Source organism: Pseudophryne corroboree, chromosome 6 (genome assembly GCF_028390025.1).
Source record: "Pseudophryne corroboree isolate aPseCor3 chromosome 6, aPseCor3.hap2, whole genome shotgun sequence".
Taxonomy (NCBI): domain Eukaryota; kingdom Metazoa; phylum Chordata; class Amphibia; order Anura; family Myobatrachidae; genus Pseudophryne; species Pseudophryne corroboree.
In genome coordinates this window covers 665866625-665893741 of record NC_086449.1, presented here as the reverse complement: position 1 = coordinate 665893741, position 27117 = coordinate 665866625, and the positions used below count along the sequence as shown (strand labels likewise).

Sequence of the window (27117 nt, the reverse complement as noted above, 5' to 3'; positions counted from 1 at the left end):
GCCCACGCTTCTTCACACACTTCATTCAACTCATCTGATGGGGGAAAAACCACTGGTTGCTTTTTCTCCCCAAACATAATACCCTTTTTAGTGGTACCTGGGTTAATGTCAGAAATGTGCAACACATTTTTCATTGCCGTAATCATGCAACGGATGGCCCTAGTGGAATGTACATTAGTCTCGTCCTCGTCGACACTGGATTCAGACTCCGTGTCGACATCTGTGTCTGCCATCTGAAGTAGCGGGCGTTTTTGAGCCCCTGATGGCCTTTGAGACGCCTGGGCAGGCACTGGCTGAGAAGCCGGCTGTCCCACAGCGGTTATGTCATCGAACCTTTTATGTAAGGAGTTGACACTGTCGTGTAAAACCTTCCACATATCCATCCACTCTGGTGTCGACCTCGCAGGGGGTGACATCACATTTATCGGCACCTGCTCCGCCTCCACATAAGCCTCATCAAACATGTCGACACAGCCGTACCGACACACCGCACACACACAGGGAATGCTCTGACTGAGGACAGGACCCCACAAAGTCCTTTGGGGAGACAGAGAGAGAGTGAGTATGCCAGCACACACCACAGCGCTATATAATCAGGGATTTACACTAACACAAAGTGATTTTCCCTATAGCAGCTATACAAATACAGTTTGCGCCTAAATTTAGTGCCCCCCCTCTTTTTTACCCTTTGAGCCTGGAAACTGCAGGGTAGAGCCTGGGGAGCTGTCTTCCAGCGGAGCTGTGAAGAGGAAATGGCGCCAGTGTGCTGAGGGAGATAGCCCCGCCCCTTTCTCGGCGGGCTTCTCCCGCACTCATATTAATATTATGGCAGGGGATTTTTGCACATATATAGTTTATTAGACTATATTATGTGCTGTTTGCCAATGTAAGGTACTCTAATTGCAGCCCAGGGCGCCCCCCCTTCCCAGCGCCCTGCACCCATCAGTGACCGGAGTATGTGGTGTGCATAGGGAGCAATGGCGCACAGCTGCAGTGCTGTGCGCTACCTTAATGAAGACCGGAGTCTTCAGCCGCCGATTTCCAGGACGTTCTTCTTGCTTCTGGCTCTGCAAGGGGGACGGCGGCACGGCTCCGGGACCGGACGACCGAAGCTGGGCCTGTGTTCGATCCCTCTGGAGCTAATGGTGTCCAGTAGCCTAGAAGCCCAAGCTAGCTGCAAGCAGGTAGGTTCGCTTCTCTCCCCTAAGTCCCTCGTAGCAGTGAGTCTGTTGCCAGCAGATCTCACTGAAAATAAAAAAAACCTAATAAATACTTTCTTTACTAGAAGCTCAGGAGAGCCCCTAGTAAGCAACCAGCTCGAGCCGGGCACAGATTCTAACTGAGGTCTGGAGGAGGGGCATAGAGGGAGGAGCCAGTGCACACCAGTAGTCCTAGTTCTTTCTTAGAGTGCCCAGTCTCCTGCGGAGCCCGTCTATTCCCCATGGTCCTTACGGAGTTCCCAGCATCCACTAGGACGTCAGAGAAATACATATTTAATACAATAGAACAGAAAACCACTATTCCTACCTGCCATAAAGTGTTTTTCTTTGGGGATTCATATTCATTCTGATCATCCATTACCGATGTGTTCTAAGAAAAAGAAACGTAAAATAATATTTAGTGTTCTTTCTTCAAGATGTACAGAATTAAAATCACAGCATGCAGGTCTAATTACAGCATATTTTAGCATTTAGATATTGCTTGGAAGTAAGGACAAAACACAAAGCCCTGGTTTTGGAAAGTAGCAGCTCACTCCTGTAAAGCATGAATGTGTATTTAAAATGGGGTAGGAGCTTTAAAAAAAAAAATATACACACATATACACACAAATAGGAAACCACAGCACTCGCCACCCCAGAAGTGGGGTGCAGTGTCCGCACTCGCCACTAATAGGGTGGGGTGCATGTAGTCCATGGCCACCTACTCAAAAATATAGAAACGAAGTTCAGCACTCACCAAAATAAGCTCACTTATCCTCACAACATCTAGGAATAAATGAATAAATGATGGGGGTTTAGTTAGTGAATTGGCCAATGCACGGAAGCCTGCACACCGCTCGCGAAGGTACCCCACCTTCATGCAGGTCCTACAAAATCATAAAAATTCAAACCTGGCAACTGTAACACACATACACTATATACAGTGTTCCTTCTAGGCTGTTTCAGCAGGGTGCTGCACCATGCCCATTTTTGAAATGTGAAAAAGCACCCTGCCCCTTTTCAGTGCACCCTGCAGGGCCATAAATCACCCCCTTGTATAAAGAATGCAACAGTCAGAGTGCATATTACAATGTTATTGTCTATTCCTTGCCCATCTCTGAAATTGGAGCACCCTTAGCGAACTGGGTGGCAGATGAGGGACTGTAAATGACATCACTGATGTGGCTGCCTGCAAAACACAGCACCCTGATAAAGAGGGAAAGAATAGGGTAAGTAGTGAGCAGGTACTGCTTACAGTATTTCCAAAGTAGAACAGACTTTTTTTTTTTAACCTATATATTTTAACGCTCTAGTTAACTTTTCTGTTTTATAACACATACGGATTATAACCACTTCAGCTCTGGAGGAGACATTTATAAATTATCTACTTATGTATATGCTACAGCCAATCTTTCAAGAAGACTGGATATATACAGTATGTTGCTCAGTACAGATGTTGGGTGTTACATTGGTGTCCTATATGTATGTATGGGTATATGATATACTAAGGGGAAAATGTATGTACAAAAACTATAAACATTTACGCTATGCTTTGTGCGCAAAGCGTCACATCAAAAATGTGCCCTTCAAAATAAAAATGTGCCCTCCTCAATGATCAGCACCCTGCCCTAAAAAAATCCTAGAGTGAACACTATATATATATATATATATATATATATATATATATATATATATATATATATATATATATATAAATAATAACACCAATAATATATATTGAGTATCCCATATCCCACATTTTTGGGTCCCCTACTGAGATAATGACATATATATTATGTGTATATATAGATATATAATATACATATATGTATCATTATCTCAGTAGGGGAACCAAAAATGTGTGATAAGGGATACTCAACACAGACATATACATATATACTGTACATATACACATACATACATACATACATACATATATACACACGCACATATAAGACTGGCACTCCCAAAGTAATGAGTGATGATAGGCTTAGGCTGTGGGGACGGGAGGGTTAGGTTTAGGCACTAAGGGGTGAGGTTAGGAGACAGTGGAAAATATCCCTTACTCACCCCTGTCGGGATTTCATTCAGGATCCCGGCGTCTGTATTATTACTGCTGGGATGCCAGCCATTGGTAAATCATATCTAATCCATTACATCCCTCCTCCACTACAGTCAGCTGAAACTCTTCAAACATCTTAAGGAAAGTCCCAATGGGTTCCACACAAGTCAAAAAGCTGAAAGCACAGTAATCTGATTTACTGTAAAATGACTGTTCCAGTGTATGAGTCCACCAAACCATGCAGAGCATATCTGCACACCATAGGGGCGGTTCAACTATTTATCAGGCACCGCCTGACGGCAGCAATTCAGTTGTTCTGCCTTTCGAGAGCGATCACCGCTGGTGCAGACCTATCAGCTCGTAGCCTCCTGAGGTGGTGAGAAGAAATGTGCAATAAGTGACCAGTTTATGCGCCCAATCGCAGAGAAACCCTGTGTATTTGGGAATATAAACAGTAATGGAAACCCAATCAAAGCAACAACTGAATTGCTCTAATGGGCACCACAAAATAAACTATTGAATCAGCCCTCAACTTTGCAAAGCTTTCATGCACACTGCCTGCTAACAGAACTACCACTTACTCTGTCAACTTGCTGCAGAACAATTTAAGAGCATGGTAGACCTATTTCATCAAGTGTAAGAACATTATTCAGCTTAGTAATGCACATCCTTTTATTACAAATTAACTGTTAAATGCAAGGTCAAAGACTGCTGCACTGAAGTGGAAACTTTACCGTTACTTAATATACATTCTGACTTCTGAAACAACTATCTTAGTTTGAATTCAGTTGATTAACAAAGTTTAAGTTTTCCTTGTTGCAAAACAGTGTTGTGTTTATTATGTTTATCAAAATAAAGAGTATTTCCATCTACAGGATCATTACAGTCTCTTCCACATTTATAAAGCCTAGCAATGATAGAGTAGAGGACTTGATTTATTATAAGTGTAGGTTACATACTAGTGTTACAGCCTGTGCACCACGTAGTAAAAGCGTTCAAGAAGAAATAGGTCTGTAATAAAGCTGGTTAGAAGAGATTAAGAAAATCTGTCAAGAACACAAGAAGCTTGTGTAACGCAAACAAATGTCGATTTATACAACTGATAAGTGAGGCTTCTATATATATTTTCTTCTTCAAAATTGAATCAATGATTGCAGAATACAGGCTGTTACAGCAGATTAAAATGTAATTAACTATTGATTAAAAATGGGCATAAAGTTAGCTAAAAGCTTAAGAAAAAAAAAATCCTAAAATTATATAATGAAAAACTTACCCCCAGGCATAGGGGGGTTACTATTGCACCGAAAAGTGCAACAGTAACTATATGCAGCCTATGTGATTTACACACACATAAAAGGATCGCTTCATATGCTTTAACGGCTTAATTAACAGACAGAACATGGTACTAAAAATGATAGATGATAGATAGATAGATAGATAGATAGATAGATAGATAGATAGATAGATAGATAAAGTTGTGGATTGAAAAGCAACAAGAATTTTGTTTGCTACAATATAGAAAATTTGTGAATTGTATAAACACCAAAACAAACCCTATTAGGGGCAATATAAGGCTGGTAAATTTAAGGTGATGTACTACATTGTTGGTGCTCACAGTCACAAATCTCCACAATTCGTAAAACTAAAACTCAGTTTCTAAATACCATCTGTACCAATGCAACTGCCTCCTCTGACTTTGGCTACAACAAGGCACTCATTGTCAGCATTTTGGCACCTAGACCACCCAATCCTAAAGCTCTGATGCAGTGTAAATCCACACACATCTTTTACTTGGCAACTCAAAATCCCCCTTCCAAGGCTCAACGCACATGTGCCTTTAAGCCTTGGCTCAGGGATAGGGTCTTCCAGGCATAATTCTACTCCACAAAATGCAAGACATTTTAGGTAGTAGCTCAGTGGGTCCATAGATAAAGATTAGTCAACACATTCCCATCTACCTATGTTATATCACACTTTATTGGGAGAGATAGTATGAGGAATCTAGAGGGGGTTTTTGGGGGGGAAAATGACAAACTAAACATCTAGGAGGCAGCTGGGAAGCAGTATGTGTCCCCGCCAGAGAACACCTAAAAAACATTTCACAGATGGTAAAGTAACATTAACTAGATTGGTTAGATTATAGTTTTAGAATTGTTGAACAGCTTTGCTAATTTGATAACCAAGAACAAAGACAAAAGTTTAAGGAAAGCACTCTCCCAATCCAGAAAGCATGGATTTAAACAGACAGGATGAATTTATAAAAGTGTCCTCTTCTGTCAGGCTGGAGGACTGGAACTCCTTGTTTATACCAATGAAGTCATGACCCTTAGAGAAGTACTCTATCATTTACCAATGATTCCTCTGTTCCTTTCCCATTCCTATTATTCTTTTACCTTTGTTTGATAGTCTACAGTTAAGGTTTTTAAAAAATAATGTACAAACACACTTGTCTTTCACTATTAGCGTAAATTACAATATTCTGCCAAGAGTCTTTTTCCACTTTGTGAAAATGGAAAAATACCACTTTTACAAAAATTTTACATTGCAGAAAAGACTGTATAATTTCCGACCTTAAATGCTTTCGAAGAGATAACCAGAAAGAATATTTACTATTCCATTATTGATTGACAAATAGCTAGGATACAGGGTTTTCTTCAATTTGCAGGCCATGCGAATGGTCTACTAAAGCACACTGCACTCACCAGGAAATTCGCAAAATAGTCGAGTTATTTACTCACAAAGTTAAGTCACCAGTATAAGTCGATGTTTCAGTCACAGAATGTGACCTACATGAGGACATATCCCATGACAAGCCAAGAACAGAAACGTGCATTATCAGATATAAGTGTATATTCAATTGGCCATAAAATCTTTTTATTTTAACTTTTTCAATTACTTTTATTCCTCCCTATCCAATTATAAACCATTTGGTTTCCAAGCAAATTTCTGTTTCTGGGCAAACGCACATAGAGGAGTAATTTAGCCACAGTAAACTGATGTCCAGGAAGTAATTTAATTAATGCATATAGCTGGCATTATCTGGGATTTTGTTTCACCTGCCTGGAGGTAGAAGAATCAACCCACAACAAGTGCCATTTTTTCGCTGCCCTGATCATGAAAACACATGTATCCAGGAACTTATCCCGGATCCTGTGTTTTTTTTCGCACTGAAATGGGAACATTTTGGTGTGAAAAAAAGAGCATTAACCGGAAAACATTGGCAAAAAAATCACACAGAAAAATTTACCAAGACTAAATGAATTCCCCCCAGATTTAAGTGTTTTTGCGGAAAAAAAAATGGGGCTCATAGGTCTGGTTAGTGCCTGAGGCATGCAAAACAAAATCCCCAATAACTGCCGGCATTGGGGACAACTGGACATCGTCGTGGGGTAGGGCGGGGAAAGGGGGTGTCAATTAGACACGCTAATTGAATATATCTCATAGCAGTGCTCCTCTGATTCACTAGAGAAGGAATCGCAATCATAAGGTTTCTGTATGAGGAACCCCAGATACATATTTTCCCATTTTAAACTTTCTTAATACCAACTCCTTGAATAAAACAAGCCCCCTATTAGGTGTGATGTCATGCTGCTTTGTCCGTTTTGAAATTTGGGATTTAAAAAACATGATTAAAAACGAAACAGTATATACAGATGTGGCCACCTTCATTTTACCCGCAAATGGGTTGCGGGTGCTATTTAAACACGATTGCAATTATTCGTGGCAAGGTGCATATAGTGATCACTCAATGCATTTCCTATGGATCTCGAGTATACAAACCTGCAGATAAACTGGAGACACAACTGTAAGTATAATTTGGACATATATATGTGACCGAGTTGATCACTGATCGGGTGGTATGTAGATCAACAGGCTTGGTTTAAGGGGCCCATACTTTAGGCAGCTTCCCAGATAACTCAATATTCTGACTATACATGATTTGGGGGATATGGGAAATTTGCGATTCACCATTTCAGACCAAAAATTGATTTGGATTGGCAAGTCAGGGAGTTTTAACATGCCGTTTTTCTGCCGGATTCCCAAACAGATTGCCAATCACGGATGTCCGCCGATCAGAAGAACAGGGCCATAGATGTTTGGGCCACATTACCACTGCAGGATGTGTGTGATCCCATTTGGTCAGATCAAAATCAAATCTCATCAGATTTTATCTGATCCATAAGGATGGCAAAATCAAGCCAGCCACGGACTTCTATCAATGTATGCATGAGGAGAGATGTAGCCAGACAGACAGTGGAATCTGCACGTATCCGTGGCATAATTCTTGACAAAAACAGCAGAACTGATCTGACGGAATGCACAACGTATGGCCAAAATAATTGATATCCCTACCACTTGGCCCAAATGAGGCCAACTTCCAATATGCAAACCGATAGCAGCACACAAAGGCCAAACGTCATCACCTGCTAACCTGATTTACATACATACCCAAAATAATTCTCAATCAGATAACTCTAAGAATTGCTCTTTCATTTTGAGTTGGCCTGAGAGTCCATATTCGGCAAATTTGCTGATATCACATTTGTGGTGTGTGCAACAGCTATGTGCACAACTATGAACTAATTTTATCAATTTACTTTAGTCTACATTTTGACAACACAAATTGACTGGAGTATCAACCTAGCTGCGCATATGGGCTGCGTGTAGTGGGAAAAAAAAAACCCAGAAGTGTTATCCTCACGCAAAACAAGTCTACAAAATATTACAACTAAAATTGTGCTGCAAAGGGAGGTTTAACGTATTTATTCATATTACATTGCAAACTAGATATTAACAATTTCAATCCAAATTAAATCTCTGGGTTTTTTGCATGCACAGTATCTGCTAAAAAAGCAAGACAAAAATGTTAAAGAAAAACAAATATAAAATACAAAAAAAAAGCAGCGCAGATGATTTTTGAGCATGCCACATCAAATAATGGCAAAACAAGCAACATGCTCTACATGTTTCACAATTACACAAACTCTGCACACTATCAAACAAATATAAAATGAAAATGGCATGCAAAATGGTCTTAGACCACCAAGTCAAAGAAAAGGTAACGAATGTTGCACAAGACAGAGCATACAGATAATAGTACAAGAAAGAAGAAAGGCACCTGGAGACATCTGACACTGGGCATGCTCTGCAGGCATCTCAGTGCGCACATGCTCTCTACCAGGTTGGAGCAGCCTAGCCACAAAGACCTTGGCACAGAACACTGCAGGGTGACAAAAAAAAGGAAGGAGAAAAGAAGCAGTTAGATGCCACAAAAATATTTCAGGCAAGCAACTTATGAGTATATTAATGTACTGAGCATGGACAAGCAACTTTGCATGCTTTTCAGACTTACAAAGAAAATGGAATGTGAACATCTAAAATTCGTTCAGAACCATTTCTGCTTAAATATGTCTACTCTGAGTGACATAAGAAAAGTTCAAATATACATAGCATTTGCATAAAGTTGCACCAGTACTCTAAAAGCTATACAAGGGGATTTAGTTTGGATTGAAAAGAGAATATACACTCAATGTGGGCGATTCAATTGTGCTCCTGGAGGAGGTTACTAATGGGCACCTGCTCAGGACAAATCATTTCTGCTCGTAGCCTCGTGAATTGGACAACAGAAATGTGTGAAAACTCAGTGGTTTAGGCATCCTATGAAGGACTTTAGAAGGGTTTTGCCGCTACACACAGCTGAACAAGGTCAATTTGGACACATAAAATACAATACTTAATGGACGCCCCAAAAAATTGATTAGCTCCTTTGGAAGTCCATTAATGTAATCCACAATTGAATTCCCCCCAGGTTGCCTTGTGATCGTTGCTTCAGGTGCAGGCTGCGGACGAGGGGCAGAGGAAAACAAAGGCTTGGACTGGCATCCAGACTGCCAAATGGCTGCGTAACAATGATCTGCACACTATAAAAATCATAAATTCACCATTACAGAATGGGAATACTGGAGTCCCATGAGATAAGTGTAACTAAAATGAATGACGTGGTCCCATAGGTCATGATAGCAGTCTCCTATCTGCCAGGTGTTTGTGATCACGGACTATGCAGCTGCATTATTCACTATTTTAACATTGGTCATGACACTCCCAGGAGGATAATTGTTTTTAGGCGCCGAACCACTAGATGGCAGACAATAGCAGCAATTCAAATATTATGACGTTTGGGCACGATCACCACCAGCGCCGACATTTCTACTCTTAGCCTCTAGAGGTGGCGAGCATAACTGTGCAAAGAGTATTGAGTTTGGGCGTGCAAAAAGGACTTTTTGCATTGTAGGGACTACTTTAGATGGGATTAGCCACTATTCGCTTCTAAACCATGTCTATTTGGGCACTTAAAAACTAAAGGGCGTCTGATCAGAGCAACACTTGAATTGCTCTGATGGACACCCATTACTTTGGGTGCCCAAAAAAAACCCAAACCATTTCAATTGCCTCCCCAATGTAACAGTGAATAGGTACCTGGCCAGCCATTTTGTTAGTTGCAGGCTCCCATAGGCAGAAGCCTACTACAAGTTGAGTCTCCAATATCTGAAATCCAAAATTTAGAGATCGTGACCCCTAAGCTCTCTGATGGTTTAATGTACACAAACTTTTTTTCATGCACAAAAATATTAAAGATCTTCAAAGAAATTACCTTCAGGCTTTGTGTTGGTATATATGAAACAAATGCATTTTGTGTTTGCACCTACCGCTTGAACCGCCAAAGTTTTTGCTACCTGAAGCTGTGAACTATTCACTGACTTAAGGCCCACAATAGGGGATTTGAAAAGAGCAGTTAATGTGCAAGACAACGCACAGTGCTCGTAAGTTACAGTGGGACTTTTATAAATAACATGTACCTTTCCTTAGGGAAAATAAAAATGTACATTTAAATAGTACTGCATTAAAAATAATGCTTTAACAAACGATTTTTTTTTTCTTCCTTTAAGCTATTGATTTCTTTATGCCTTTGGTGGACAGAACCGGGTGTAAAGATGCTTGTTGAATAGGTTCTCTAAACTGAGGAGATTTGGGGGTATAGTCAATTAAAGTCGGATCCATTCCGACATGTATTTGTCGTAATGGATCCGACAACCCCTATTCAATCCCATCTTAATTCGACTTTTGAAGTCGAATTTAGATGGGACGCAGAGGAGGAGAAGGGGGTGAGCCGCGAGGGGACAGCCGGCAGGCATACAGGGAGAACAGCGCTACGGAGTAGTGCTGCAGCAGGATGTCAGTCAGACGCTCGATCTCACGGCAGCTTCCACCCGGCTCCAGCAGCGTGCTGGAGCCGGGTGGAAGCTGCCGTGAGGTCAGGCGGGTGAGTGACATCCAGCTGCAGCGCTACCGTAGCGATGATCTCCCTGTATGCCCGCCGGCTGTCCCTCCGTCTCACTGCGGCTCCCCCCCCCCACCTCCTCCGGGTCCGCATCTCAGTCCGACATCATTTTGATGTCGGACTGAGATGGTCGAAAAGGGGGCCAAAACCTGTCGGATTTGGCCCCGTTTTCGACATAAACACGTGGATTGGCAGCTATTCCGCCGATCCAAGTGCTTTTCAACAAGTCGAATTTATCGACTTGTCGAAAAATTTAGCAAAATATTGAATAGGTCGAATCAGGATTCGACCTTAAAAAGTTGAAAACTGCAGTCTTCTCGACAGACGACAGTTTTCGACTTCAATTGAATATACCCCTTCACCTTTTTGGTCAAAGTAAAAACCTCTATTTTTCTCCACCCATTTTACTTTTGATAAATAAATCTTTTACACCTAAAACTACCTTTAGGAATGGGCTCATGAGCCAGTACAACAAAAATGCTAGACAAGTTGTGACTTGTGAATTATGTGCATGATACTGTCAAGTAAAATGGATAGAGCATAATTCAGAAGCATTCCAAAAACTAAAGTGTGCGTTGGTGTTGTGTTAAATACCCCTTTCACATCTCCAATGCTGAATCCCACCCGGGAATTGGAAACGGGTCACTAAGCCAACACCATATGGTCAACATGCATTAGGTCGACAGGTGCAAAAAGTCAACTTTTTTTTTTTTAGCATTTACTATTCAGACACTGTGGGGGGTATCCAATTACACGTGAAAATACACCGTTTTTGTCGTATTTGGGCCAATTTGGTCGACTGTAAAAAAACATTATCTCCAGAAAACACACAGGTTCAGCGAAATCTGTGCATTTTCAGTAGAAACAGCCCCGTTTTCCGGTGAAAACAGGCTGTTTCTGGGGATTTGGTTTTGCCTGTTGTCTTATCGATATGCCAGCTTTACTGGACTAATTAGACAGCCTCCGGCGGGACAATACCCACCTATGACTGGGAATAGTGACCTGTGACAAGCTCTGCAGAAGCAGAGCGAGACACCTTGCTTAAAATAAGATTTTACTTACCGGTAAATTTCTCGTAGTCCGTAGTCGATGCTGGGGACTCCGTAAGGACCATGGGGAATAGACTGGCTCCGCAGGAGACAGGGCACTTTAAGAAAGAATTTGGATACTGGTGTGCTCTGGCTCCTCCCTCTATGTCCCTCCTCCAGACCTCAGTTAGAGAAACTGTGCCCGGAAGAGCTGACAGTACAAGGAAAGGATTTTGGAATCCAGGGCAAGACTCATACCAGTCACACCGTATAACTTGTGATAAACTTACCCAGTTAACAGTATGAACAATAACGGAGCACCAGATCAACCCTGATGCAACCAAACATAACCCTTATTTAAGCAATAACTATATACAAGTATTGCAGAAGAAGTCCGCACTTGGGACGGGCACCCAGCATCCACTATGGACTACGAGAAATAGATTTACCGGTAAGTAAAATCTTATTTTCTCTAACGTCCTAGTGGATGCTGGGGACTCCGTAAGGACCATGGGGATTATACCAAAGCTCCCAAACGGGCGGGAGAGTGCGGATGACTCTGCAGCACCGAATGAGCAAACACAAGGTCCTTCTCAGCTAGGGTATCAAACTTGTAGAACTTTGCAAAGGTGTTTGAACCCGACCAAGTAGCCGCTCGGCAAAGCTGTAATGCCGAGACCCCTCGGGCAGCCGCCCAAGAAGAGCCCACCTTCATTGTGGAATGGGCCTTAACTAATTTTGGCAGCGGCAATCCAGCCGCAGAATGAGCCTGCTGAATCGTGTTACAGATCCAGCGAGCAATAGTTTGCTTTGAAGCAGGAGCACCCAGCTTGTTGGGTGCATACAGGATAAACAGCGACTCCGTTTTCCTGACACTAGCCGTTCTGGCTACATAAACCTTCAAAGCCCTGACCACATCTAGTAACTCGGAATCCTCCAAGTCACGAGTAGCAACAGGCACCACAATAGGTTGGTTCATATGAAAGGATGACACCACTTTTGGCAGAAACTGTGGACGGGTCCGCAATTCTGCCCTGTCCATATGGAAAACCAGATAGGGGCTTTTATGTGTCAAAGCCGCTAATTCTGACGCACGCCTAGCTGAAGCCAAGGCCAATAGCATGACCACCTTCCACGTGAGAAATTTTAACTCCACGGTTTTGAGTGGCTCAAACCAGTGTGACTTCAGGAAACTCAACGCCACGTTAAGATCCCAAGGTGCCACTGGAGGCACAAAAGGAGGCTGAACATGCAGCACTCCCTTTACAAACGTCTGAACTTCAGGAAGAGAAGCCAGTTCTTTTTGAAAGAAAATGGACAGGGCCGAAATCTGGACCTTAATGGAACCCAATTTCAGGCCCAACGTCACTCCCGACTGTAGGAAGTGAAGTGAACGGCCCAGCTGGAATTCCTCCGTAGGGGCATTCCTGGCCTCACACCAAGCAACATATTTTCGCCATATACGGTGATAATGTTTAGCCGTCACGTCCTTCCTAGCCTTTATCAGCGTAGGAATAACCTCATCCGGAATGCCTTTTTCTGCTAGGATCCGGCGTTCAACCGCCATGCCGTCAAACGCAGCCGCGGTAAGTCTTGGAACAGACAGGGCCCCTGTTTCAACAGGTCTTGTCTTAGAGGCAGAGGCCATGGGTCCTCTGAGCATTTCTTGCAGCTCCGGATACCAAGTCCTTCTTGGCCAATCCAGAACAATGAGTATTGTTCTCACTCCTCTTTTTCTTATGATTCTCAGCACCTTGGGTATGAGAGGAAGAGGAGGAAATACATAAACCGACTGGAACACCCACGGTGTCACTAGTGCGTCTACAGCTATCGCCTGAGGGTCTCTTGACCTTGCGCAATACCTCTGTAGCTTTTTGTTGACGCGGGATGCCATCATGTCCACCTGTGGCAGTTCCATCCGACTTGCAATCTGCGCAAAGACTTCTTGATGAAGTCCCCACTCTCCCGGGTGGAGGTCGTGCCTGCTGAGGAAGTCGGCTTCAAAGTTGTCCACTTCCGGAATGAACACTGCTGACAGTGCTCTTACGTGATTCTCCGCCCAGCGAAGAATTCTGGTGGCTTCCGCCATCGCCACCCTGCTCCTTGTGCCGCCTTGGCGGTTTACATGAGCCACTGCGGTGATGTTGTCTGACTGAATCAACACCGATTGGTCGCGAAGCAGGGTCTCCGCTTGACTTAGGGCGTTGTATATGGCCCTTCGTTCCAGGATATTGATGTGAAGGCAAGTCTCCTGACTTGACCACAGACCTTGGAAATATCTTCTCTGTGCGACTGCCCCCCACCCTCGGAGGCTTGCATCCGTGGTCACCAGGACCCAGTCCTGAATGCAGAATCTGCGGCCCTCGAGAAGGTGAGCGCTCTGCAGCCACCACAGGAGAGAGACACCCTGGCCCTGGGGGATAGGGTGATCAGCCGATGCATCTGTAGATGTCATCCGGACCACTTGTCTAACAGATCCCATTGAAAGGTCCTCGCATGGAACCTGCCGAAGGGACCGGCCTCGTACGATGCCACCATCTTTCCCAGGACTCGCGTGCACCTGTTTTGGCTTTAATAGGTCTCTGACCAGTGTCATGAGCTCCTGAGCCTTCTCCATCGGGAGATAAACCCTCTTCTGGTCTGTGTCCAGAATCATGCCCAGGAAGGGCAGACGAGTCGTAGGAATCAACTGCAACTTTGGAATATTTAGAAACCAGCCGTGCTGTTGTAACACTTCCTGAGAGCGTGCTACGCTGATCAGCAACTGCTCTCTGGACCTCGCCTTTATGAGGAGATCGTCCAAGTATGGGACAATTGTGACTCCTTGCTTTCGCAGGAGCACCATCATTTCCGCCATTACCTTGGTAAAAATTCTCGGTGCCGTGGAGAGACCAAACGGCAACGTCTGGAATTGGTAATGACAATCCTGTACCACAAATCTGAGGTACCCCTGATGAGCTGGATAAATGGGGACATGAAGGTATGCATCCTTTATGTCCAGAGACACCATAAAATCCCCCCCCCTTCCAGGCTTGCGATGATTGCTCTGAGCGATTCCATCTTGAACCTGAACCTTTTCAGGTATATGTTCAGGGATTTTAAATTCAATATGGGTCTGACCGAACCGTCCGCTTTCGGAACCACAAACATGGTCGAATAATAACCCTTTCCTTGTTGAAAGAGGGGAACCTTGACCACCACCTGTTGAAGATACAATTTGTGAATTGCAGCTAACACAATTTCCCTCTCTAAGGGGGAAGCTGGCAGGGCCGATTTGAGGTATCGGTGAGGGGGCATCTCTTCGAATTCCAGCTTGTATCCCTGAGACACAATCTCTATTACCCAGGGATCCACCTGGGAGTGAACCCACTTGTGGCTGAAATTTCGGAGACGCGCCCCCACCGGGCCTAGCTCCGCCTGTGGAGCCCCAGCGTCATGCGGTGGATTTAGTAGAAGCCGGGGAGGACTTCTGTTCTTGGGAACTAGCTGTGTTGTGCAGCTTCTTTCCCCTACCCTTGCCTTTGGCAAGAAAGGACGCACCTCGGACTTTCTTGCCTTTTTGTGAACGAAAGGACTGCATTTGGTAATGCGGTGCTTTCTTAGGTTGTGAGGGAACATATGGCAAAAAAATTGACTTTCCAGCAGTAGCTGTGGAGACCAGGTCCGAGAGACCCTCCCCAAACAATTCCTCACCCTTGTAAGGTAAAACCTCCATGTGCCTTTTTGAGTCGGCATCGCCTGTCCATTGCCGAGTCCACAGGACCCTTCTGGCAGAAATCGACATTGCATTTATTCTAGAGCCCAGAGCTAATGTCTCTTTGAGCATCTCTCATATACAGGACAGCGTCTTTTATATGCCCCAGGGTCATTAATATAGTATCCTTGTCTAAGGTATCCAGATCCTCAGATAAGGAATCAGTCCATGCTGCTACAGCACTACACACCCAGGCAGACGCAATTGCCGGTCTTAGTAAGGTACCTGAATGTGTGTAAATGGACTTCAGGGTACCCTCTTGTTTTCTATCAGCAGCATCTTTTAGGGTGGCCGTATCCTGTGACGGCAGGGCTACCCCTCTTGGATAAGCGTGTTAGAGCTTTGTCCACCCTAGGGGAGGATTCCCAGCGTAACCTGTCCGTTGGCGGGAAAGGATACGCCATAAGCATCCGTTTGGAAATCAGCAGTTTTTTATCTGGAGATTCCCAAGCCTTTTCACGTAACTCATTTAGCTCATGTGAAGGGGGAAAGGTCACCTGCTGCCTTTTTTCCCCATACATATGAACCCTCTTGTCAGGGACTGGGGTTTCCTCTGTGATGTGCAACACCTCCTTCATCGCTATAATCATATAACGTATAGCTTTAGCCAATTTAGGCTGTAACTTTGCATCATCATAGCCGACACTGGAGTCAGACTCCGTGTCGGTGTCTGTGTCAACAATTTGGGATAGTGGGCGCTTCCGAGACCCTGACGGCCTCTGCGACATAGGATCAGGCATGGGCTGAGACCCTGACTGTCCTAAGGTTTCAACTTTATCCAACCTTTTATGCAAGGAATTAACATTATCATTTAAAACATTACACATATCCATCCAATCAGGTGTCGGCGGCGACCCCACATTTATTTGCTCCCGCTCTGCTTCCACATAGCCTTCCTCGTCAAACATGTCGACACAAGCATACAGACACACCACACACATACAGGGGATGCTCTTTTTGAAGACAGTTCCACCACAAGGCCCTTTGGAGAGACAGAGAGAGAGTATGCCAGCACACACCCCAGCGCTATATGTCCCAGGAATCACACAGTAACTTAGTGTTAACCCAGTAGCTGCTGTATAAAAAGCTTTTTGCACCTAATTTATGTGCCCCCCCCCTCTCTTTTTACCCTCTTCTACCGTGTTTCTGCAGGGGAGAGCCTGGGGAGCTTCCTCTCAGCGGAGCTGTGGAGAGAAAATGGCGCTGGTGAGTGCTGAGGAAGAAGCCCCGCCCCCTCAGCGGCGGGCTTCTGTCCCGTGTTTGTGTGTAAAATAATGGCGGGGGCTCATGCATATATACAGTGCCCAACTGTATATATGCTACTCTTTGCCAAGAGGTTCCTAATTGCTGCCCAGGGTGCCCCGCCCTGCACCCTACAGTGACCGGAGTGTGTGGGTTTAATGTGGGAGCAATGGCGCACAGCTGCAGTGCTGTGCGCTACCTCATTTTGAAGACTGGAGTCTTCTGCCGCCGATTTTGAAGTCTTCTTGCTTCGGTCACCGGCTTCTGTCTTCCGGCTCTGCGAGGGGGGCGGCGGCGCGGCTCCGGGATCGGACGACAAAGGGTGAGATCCTGTGTACGATCCCTCTGGAGCTAATGGTGTCCAGTACCCTAAGAAGCAGGACCTATCTTCAGTGAGTAGGGCTGCTTCTCTCCCCTCAGTCCCACGCTGCAGAGAGTCTGCTGCCAGCAGATCTACGGACTACGAGAAATAGATTTCCCGGTAAGTAAAATTTTATTCTAAGCAAGGTGTCTCGCTCTGCTTCTGCAGAGCTTGTCACAGGTCACTATTCCCAGTCATAGGTGGGTATTGTCCCGCACAGTTTCTCTAACTGAGTCTGTTGCCAGCAGATCTCTCTGAAAATAAAGAAAAACCTAACAAAATACTTTCTTATAGCAAGCTCAGGAGAGCTCACTAAGTAGCACCCAGCTCGTCCGGGCACAGATTCAAACTGAGGTCTGGAGGAGGGACATAGAGGGAGGAGCCAGATCACACCAGTATCCAAATTCTTTCTTAAAGTGCCCTGTCTCCTGCGGAGCCCGTCTATTCCCCATGATCTTTACGGAGTCCCCAGCATCCACTAGGACGTTAGAGAAAATGTGGTGAGCGAAGCGAGCCCCGCAAGGGTACACATTTTCACTGATTTGGCTTAAAAATGGTTAAACATACAAAATGACACCATAAAAAAAACATGTCGACGTTTTGACCTAATGCATGTCGACCATATGGTGTCAACCTATTTATTGTAACCCACACCTGTTTGACTATACTTTAATTCTTAAGATTAATAAACTAACTTCTTACAAGCTACATTACCACCTTGAAAAAAGGATTTTACGAAGAAGCCTCTCTCCTACCCAGAAACCATGGATGTTCCACCACTCCTTTTAGAGTTTAGAAGGATTTATCAATGTAACGCAAAATGACCAGTATAAAACATAATTGGGAAGAAGGAAACCACCATTTTTTTTTATTTTAGCATTTCATTCTGCTATTTAAAACCTTTTAGGCAAGTTACGCTATGCATAAATATTAATGTTTAGTTCAGTGAATAAGATGCTTTCTAGAATTAAGCACGAGGAGTCGATTTCTTAAAAACATTAATACAAATTTTTTCAAATAACCACTTTTCGTGGCTTTTAACTCAAAAAATGTGTTGATATTTTTAAACTAAGTGCTAATGGTCTGTCCCGACGAGCTCTTTTACAAAAAATTTGCAAATTAAATCAGCGCACTGTTTACATGCGACTCACCTCTCGGGGACATCAGATGCAACAATGACGTCGAGTCAAACTGGTAGTCCAAAAGTATCATGGGAGAGAGCAGGAAAAGAGTCTGTCCTACTTATCTCCACAGCACCGGCAAATCACTACACTATCTACATTAGGTTTCTTACAGGTGTCGCAGTGGAAAACTATTTTTTTTTTTTTTTTTTCATTTCGCAGACCCCATTATTACCTAAGGGGAGGGCACTTTCTATGTACTGTTATCTGTGTACTGTGCAACAGCGGTGAAAATACTTTTTTCACAATTGATTTATGGAGGTCAAGAAAAACAAAGTCAAAACATTTTGCAGGCTTCACAATTTTGATATCCTGTATATGATGAAAGAATATACATTGTAATCTATAAAACAATAAAAAAAAAATTATATTTTTACATGTGAAAAAGCTCATTTCAAAAAGCAATTATAGCACATTGGGCACGATTCAATTAGAAGACCGTTGAATAGCACCAGGAATAAGCTTCCGGTGCTATTTAACAACACCCTGTGACACCAGACGACGGGATTTCTTCTCAGACAAAAGTTCCAGAGCTATGCTGATTTTTGCCCTTAGTGCAGCGGAAACAGTGTCGCGCCGGGCACTTAAGTCAGAGAATGCCGGTTCTCCCGACAAAACACCCTGTTTAGTCCAGGAGAACGGGTATTCTCCAACTTACCACTGCGCTGTATTGAATAGCCCCGGGAGATAATTCCCAGCGCTATTAAACTGTCTTCGAATTGAATCGTGCCCAATGTAATTATTTTGTTGTATAAATCAAGCAGCAATAACAATTGTACAGACAAGTAAAGTTAACATGTTATAACAAGGTCAATAAACACTATTCCAAAACGCAATTGTGTTTGGATATGAAAAATGAAGGTTCCGTGTCTTTTTATAGACCACATTACAAATGAAACAAATAAAAAAAAGCTTTTTTTGGCAGTGTGCATGCTTGCGGTTTCTGACAAATCCAATTGCAAATGGGCGAAAACAGGATTCGCACAATAAATCTTGCCAGCAAAACCAGAAAAAAAGTGTAGATAAAATTGGGGAAATCTGCCTGCACCCCAAAAAAAGCTAAAATGATATAGTATAACAATATAAACTTGTATTAGTGGTCATTGGTGCAAGCCTAAAAACAGATGTCCCCAATATACCTGTCCCCTATATCTTGAACCCAAATTTCTATCATTTTGCATTTTCACCCTAAAAATGATGTGATTAGTTAAAAATAATTTAAAACTTTCAAGTGCCTTATCAGTAATTAAGGGGCAGGGGGTTCAGGGTTTCTGAACCAAATCCCAACATACCTTAAAATAAGGATCTTCACAAACTTTGCCTGCTCAGAGGTGGCCAGAAGAAAAAATTACAATAAAACCTATACAGAATTATCACTGTTGAATAACGGAATAGGTCTGTTTTTACGAAATGTGATAAAAGCCAATTTTTCGCACAAACCAGTTTATCACAGCCAACTGAATATCCCCCACAATGGGGTCGATTCAATTCACCAGCAGTTGAAAAGCGCCGGGAGTTAGTTCCCGGCGCTATTCAATTCAGATCAAGTTAAGTCGGCGAAGGATCGTTCACCCGGACTTAACAGGTTGATTTGTCGGGAGAACGGGCATTCTCCGACTTAACTCTTAATTGAGTGTCACTTGGTGCTGTGTTGAATAGCACCGGGAGCTAACTCCCGGCGCTATTCAACTGTCGGTGAATTGAATAGACCCCAATGATTTGAATATTAAGAGAAAAAAAAATGGACAAAAAAAAGAGGAAAACGGAAAATTGCAAAGGAGTCATGCGTGTCGGGGCCTGGCAATGTAAACATCAATTTGGTTTAGGTAACTGGGAGATCATTTCAGAAAATTCTGATTTCCTATCACAACTTTGGTCTGAAATAATTGTGAATTTGTATCCTAAGCTCTGCATTTAAAGTGTCAGCTTTTCTAGATGGAGAAAAACTGTTCAGTACTCATCGACTTGTGAAGGGAAGAGTCTACCCAGTCCATCTTAAAAATATAGAATAATTTTTCCAGAAACATGGATAGAGGAGTAGGATGAATCCATTGTTGCAGAATCCATATTCTGGCCACAGCGAACTAAATAGCAGCCATTTTTTTTTAAACCCAGAGATATTTTGGTATTTACAGGTAGATTTCCTAATATTGCCCACTCCGGAGTTAGTGGAAGATAATTAACTAGATCAGCTAATACAAATTGTTTAACTGTGATTTTTTTTATTTTTTTTTTACATTACAGTCGAAACAAGGATATAGAGATGATCCCAGTAGGGTGCATTTTGGGCATGTTGAGGAAGTAGTTATGCAGATAATGTAACATCGATTGGGTGATAAATAACCCTTGTAGAATCGTTTATAGAACATCTCTCTGTAACACCTCTTTTACACTTGCAACGCAGGAAGTTGCCAGGTCTAACAACCCGGCAAATTCCAGGGCCTCAGTCCTGACCCTGGTAATTTGCTTTTACAGTGACCCAAATCTAGCGATGATGCAAGTGCAAAAACACAGGATTTTAGCAGCAGTAGAAAAGGGGTCTCAGCGGTTACAGAGATTGTTCAAAAGGAAAATGATTTCTTTCGTTGTGTGTCTGAAAACGGTATATCTGTTTAAACATGATTCAGTAATATGTTCTCCTAGATAATTGAAATGTAGTTGTAGTTGATGATGTGCTCATATTGCTTATTATACTAATGTATAACATGTGACTGCTGACATTACTATATATTCTGTCAGTTTTTTTTCTATTCCGATCCTCAATGCTGGTGCATGGGCAGGGTTGGATTGTATGTCACTTTAAAAAGCTTAAAGTGATTACAGTCACAAATTGTGTAGCACACTGTGGAAGTGTTGATTATTTTTCATGTCTAAGAGCGGCAAAGGTGAGGAAGATACACTCAAAGCAACACCAACACTCATATCATGTTTGTCTTGCAAAGCTGGGTTAACCTCTCAGGATCTGGTTTAGGATGGTTTGTGTGCAAATTGTTTTAGCTTTAACCACAGAGTCTCTTGAAAAATACAAGGCAGATTCAGGTGCAGGTTGATCCACCTTGGGATATGTTTGCAGAGACATTATCCAGTATAGCTGAACGTATAATTTTAACTCCTGTATCAGGAATAGGTTACACAATTAACCCTTACATGCAGCCTCCCACCTGCAGTTTATCAGTTCCAGCAGCAGCCTCTCAAAAGAAACAGGCTGATAAGCCGGTGGGGTAAGTAAATCTTCATCCTCACAGGCTACACACATTTCAGATGAGGAGTAAGGTCTCAGCTCAGTGGATATAGCCGAGATAATTATAGCAATAAAAGCCATTCTATCCTTGAAGGATTCAGCAGATCCTGTGTTAAAAACCAAGGCACCTGTGTTTAAGCGTCCCAAAACAGTTAAGTCTGAGTTTACGGGGTCAGATCAGCTGACAGAAATCATGGAAGAGGCTTGGGCTACGTCCAATAAGAAGTTTAGAATTCCTAGGAAATGGAATTCCAATTATCCTCTTCCAGCTGGGGATTGTTTAAAAAGGGAGGTGGCTCCCAAGGTAGATACGCATGTGATTCGCTTAGTGCGAAAATCTACATTACCTTTGCCTTCAACATCATTAAATGATGTCACGGATAGAGAATGGATAGTTTTTTAAAAAACATTTTTCCCTTTCTGGGGCAGTCACAAGGCCAGCCATGGTTTCAGCTTGGATGGCAAGGGCAGTGGCTGCCTGGGCTGAAGCATTGGAGATAGATTTTTCAATGGCATCTAGAGAGCAAAAATCCCATATAGCACATATAAAACAGGCTGCAATGTTCTTGGAAGAAGCAGCATTAGATATGGGTACTATTGCCTCCAGGGCTTCAGCTTCAACAATCGCTGCTCGCAGAGCAGTTTGGCTACGTACGTGGAAAGCTAATTCAGAATCTAAGGTGGTTTTGGAATCTTTGCATTTTCTGGAGATATTCTTTTTAGTAAAGAATTGACAGATATTTTGGAGTCAGAAGCAGACTACAAAATAGGTAAAGTTTCCTTCCACATACAATTTCAAACCTAAAAGTTCCAGATTTTCGGCCCTCTAATTTTCAAGGAAAAGCTAAAAGGAAAAAGTGATGGCAGGCAGCTCCAATACAATAAGTCTGGTATGACTAAAAAGCATTGGGCTACCAGAGGACCAGTTGGGAAAACAGCAAATCAGCCTGATGGTTCGGGCCTCCACCTGGGGGGATCCCAGGGTGGGGGGCAGACTTCTTTAGTTTGCACAGATCTGGCAGTAGTCTACAACAGATGCCTGGGTGCAGGAAGCGGTATCTCTAGGTTATGCTTTTGCATTCCAGAAGCACGCTCATCAAAGGTTTTTTTGTACCAGCACATTTCAGGTAGAGACAAAGGCCAGGGCTCTGCAAGAGGCAGTTCAGAAATTGTTTCAGTCAATCGAATTCATTCCAGTTCTTCCTGCACAACGAGGACAAGGTTTATACTCAAACCTGTTACTAGTTCAGAAGCCAAATGGGTCATTCCGGCCCATTCTCAATCTCAAAGTGCTGAACAAATAAAATAAGAATTTACTTACCGATAATTCTATTTCTCATAGTCCGTAGTGGATGCTGGGGACTCCGTCAGGACCATGGGGAATAGCGGGCTCCGCAGGAGACAGGGCACATCTAAAAAAGCTTTTAGGTCACATGGTGCGTACTGGCTCCTCCCCCTATGACCCTCCTCCAAGCCTCAGTTAGGTACTGTGCCCGGACGAGCGTACACAATAAGGAAGGATCTTGAATCCCGGGTAAGACTCAAACCAGCCACACCAATCACACCATACAACTTGTGATCTGAACCCAGTTAACAGTATGATAACAAAACGAAGTAGCCTCTAAAAAGATGGCTCACAACAATAATAACCCGATTTTTGTAACAATAACTATGTACAAGTATTGCAGACAATCCGCACTTGGGATGGGCGCCCAGCATCCACTACGGACTATGAGAAATAGAATTATCGGTAAGTAAATTCTTATTTTCTCTAACGTCCTAGTGGATGCTGGGGACTCCGTCAGGACCATGGGGATTATACCAAAGCTCCCAAACGGGCGGGAGAGTGCGGATGACTCTGCAGCACCGAATGAGAAAACTCCAGGTCCTCTGTAGCCAGAGTATCAAATTTGTAAAATTTTACAAACGTGTTCTCCCCTGACCACGTAGCTGCTCGGCAAAGTTGTAATGCCGAGACTCCTCGGGCAGCCGCCCAAGATGAGCCCACCTTCCTTGTGGAGTGGGCCTTTACAGATTTAGGCTGTGGCACGCCTGCCACAGAATGTGCAAGTTGGATTGTGCTACAGATCCAACGTGCAATCGTCTGTTTAGACGCAGGAGCACCCATCTTGTTGGGTGCATACAATGTAAACAACGAGTCAGTTTTTCTGACTCAAGCTGTCCTTGAAATATATATTTTTAATGCTCTGACAACGTCCAGTAACTTGGAGTCCTCCAAGTCGCTAGTAGCCGCAGGCACCACAATAGGCTGGTTTAAGTGAAATGCCGAAACCACCTTAGGGAGAAATTGAGGACGCGTCCTCAATTCTGCCCTGTCCGAATGGAATATCAGATATGGGCTCTTGTATGACAAAGCTGCCAACTCTGAAACTCTCCTGGCAGAAGCCAGGGCCAACAGCATGGTTACCTTCCATGTAAGGTATTTTAATTCTACCGATTTTAACGGCTCAAACCAATGAGATTTGAGAAAATTTAGAACCACGTTCAAATCCCACGGTGCCACTGGAGGCACTATTGGGGGTTGTATATGTAGTACACCTTTGACAAAAGTTTGTACTTCAGGCACTGACGCCAATTCCTTCTGGAAGAAAATTGATAAGGCCGAAATTTGAACTTTAATAGACCCCAATTTTAGGCCCATAGACAATCCTGCTTGCAGGAAATGTAAGAATCGACCCAATTGAAATTCTTCCGTTGGAGCCTTCTTGGCCTCACACCACGCAACATATTTTCGCCAAATGCGGTGATAATGTTGTACAGTCACTTCCTTCCTAGCCTTAATCAAGGTAGGAATAACTTCCTCTGGAATGCCCTTTTCTTTTAGAATCCGGCGTTCAACTGCCATGCCGTCAAACGCAGACGCGGTAAGTCTTGGAACATACAAGGTCCCTGCTGAAGCAGATCCCTTCTCAGAGGTAGAGGCCACGGATCCTCCGTGAGCATCTCTTGAAGTTCCGGATACCAAGTTCTCCTTGGCCAGTCCGGAGCCACCAGTATCGTTCTTACTCCTCTTTTCCGTATAATTCTCAGCACCTTTGGTATGAGAGGCAGAGGAGGGAACACATACACTGATTGGTACACCCACGGTGTTACCAGAGCGTCCACAGCTATTGCCTGAGGGTCTCTTGACCTGGCGCAATACCTGTCCAATTTTTTGTTGAGGCGAGACGCCATCATGTCTACCTTTGGTTTTTCCCAACGGTTCACAATCATGTGGAAAACTTCTGGATGAAGTCCCCACTCTCCCGGGTGAAGGTTGTGTCTGCTGAGGAAATCTGCTTCCCAGTTGTCCACTCCCGGGATGAACACTGCTGACAGTGCTATGACATGATTCTCCGCCCAGCGCAGAATCCTTGCCGCTTCTGCCATTGCACTCCTGCTTCTCGTGCCGCCTTGTCGGTTTACGTGGGCGACTGCCGTGATGTTGTCGGACTGGATCAACACCGGCTGACCCTGAAGCAGCGGTTTTGCCAGACTTAGAGCATTGTAGATCGCTCTTAGCTCCAGTATATTTATGTGAAGAGACGTCTCCAGGCTTGACCACACGCCCTGGAAATTTCTTCCCTTTGTGACTGCTCCCCAACCTCGTAGGCTGGCATCCGTAGTCACCAGGACCCAGTCCTGTATGCCGAATCTGCGGCCCACTAACAGATGGGCAGTCTGCAGCCACCACAGGAGAGACAACCTTGTTCTTGGTGACAGTGCTATCCGCTGATGCATGTGCAGATGCGATCCGGACCATTTGTCCAGCAGATCCCACTGAAATGTCCGTGCATGGAATCTGCCGAATGGAATCGCTTCGTACGAAGCCACCATCTTTCCCAGGACTCTTGTGCATTGATGTACTGACACCGTTCCTGGTTTTAGGAGGTTCCTGACAAGTTCGGATAACTCCCTTGCTTTTTCCTCCGGGAGAAACACCTTTTTCTGAACCGTGTCCAGAATCATTCCCAGGAACAGCAGACGAGTTGTCGGGGTCAATTGAGATTTTGGAAGATTCAGAATCCACCCGTGTTGCTGGAGCACTACCTGGGTTAGTGCTACACCGACTTCCAGCTGTTCTCTGGACTTTGCCCTTATCAGGAGATCGTCCAAGTAAGGGATAATTAATACGCCTTTTCTTCGTAGAAGAACCATCATTTCGGTCATTACCTTGGTAAAGACCCGAGGGGCCGTAGACAAACCAAACGGCATCGTTTGAAACTGATAATGACAGTCTTGTATCACGAACCTGAGATACCCTTGGTGTGAGGGGTAAATTGGGACATGCAGATAAGCATCCTTTATGTCCAGGGACACCATGAAGTCCCCGTCTTCCAGATTCGCTATCACTGCTCTGAGTGACTCCATTTTGAACTTGAATTTCTGTATGTACAGGTTCAAGGATTTCAGATTTAGAATAGGTCTTACCGAACCGTCCGGCTTCGGTACCACAAATAGTGTGGAATAATACCCCTTTCCCTGTTGTAGGAGGGGTACCTTGACTATCACCTGCTGAGAATACAGCTTGTGAATGGCTTCCAAAACCGACGTCCTTTCTGAGGGAGACGTTGGTAAAGCAGACTTTAGGAACCGGCGAGGGGGAAACCTTTCGAACTCCAGCATGTAACCCTGAGATATTATCTGCAGGACCCACGGGTCCACTTGTGAGTGAGCCCATTGATTGCTGAAAATCTTGAGTCGACCCCCCACCGTTCCTGGGTCCGCTTGTAAAGCCCCAGCGTCATGCTGATGGCTTTGTAGAAGCCGGGGCGGGCTTCTGTTCCTGGGCAGGGGCTGCGTGCTGCCCTTTCTTACCCTTTCCTCTGCCTCTCGGCAGATAAGACTGTCCTTTTGGTCGCTTTTTATAGGAGCGAAAGGACTGCGGCTGAAAAGACGGTGTCTTTTTCTGTTGTGAAGGGGTCTGAGGTAAAAAGGTGGATTTGCCGGCAGTTGCCGTGGTCACCAGGTCCGAAAGACCGACCCCAAACAATTCCTCTCCTTTATATGGCAATACTTCCATATGCCTCTTGGAATCCGCATCACCTGACCACTGTCGCGTCCATAAACTTCTTCTAGCAGATATGGACATCGCGCTTACTCTTGATGCTAGAGTACAAACATCCCTCTGAGCATCTCGCATATAAAGAAAAGCATCCTTTAATTGCTCTAGAGTCAATAAAATACTGTCCCTATCCAGGGTCTCAATATTTTCAGTCAGAGAATCCAACCACACTACCCCAGCACTGCACATCCAGGCTGAGGCTATTGCCGGTCGCAGTATAACACCCGTATGTGTGTATATACTCTTCAGTGTAGTTTCCAGCCTCCTATCTGCTGGATCCTTGAGGGCGGCCGTATCAGGAGACGGCAACGCCACTTGCTTTGATAAACGTGTGAGCGCCTTATCCACCTTAGGGGGTGATTCCCAGCGCGCCCTAACCTCTGGTGGGAAAGGGTATAATGCCAACAACTTCTTTGAAATTAGCATTTTTCTATCGGGGGTAACCCACGCTTCATCACACACATCATTCAATTCCTCTGATTCTGGGAAAAATACAGGTAGTTTTTTCACCCCCCACATAATACCCCTTTTTGAGGTACCAGTAGTATCAGAGAGCTGCAAAGCCTCCTTCATTGCCATGATCATATAACGTGTGGCCCTATTGGAAAATACGTTTACTTCCTCACCGTCGACACTAGATTCATC

General features: G+C 44.0%; 1 protein-coding gene across 3 annotated transcripts in view; it reads right to left on the bottom strand.

Annotated features, from left to right (window-relative positions):
* FBXW11 (F-box and WD repeat domain containing 11) overlaps positions 1-27117 on the bottom strand; it is a 455869-nt gene that overhangs the window by 304548 nt on the left and 124204 nt on the right. For 2 of the 3 annotated variants that reach the window (XM_063928244.1, XM_063928245.1), the window contains exon 2: positions 1528-1590. In XM_063928244.1, coding sequence (XP_063784314.1) covers positions 1528-1590 — 63 coding nt within the window. Of the gene's footprint in view, positions 1-1527; positions 1591-8380; positions 8483-27117 lie in introns of all 3 variants that reach the window. The other variant, XM_063928243.1, reaches the window with a different exon arrangement.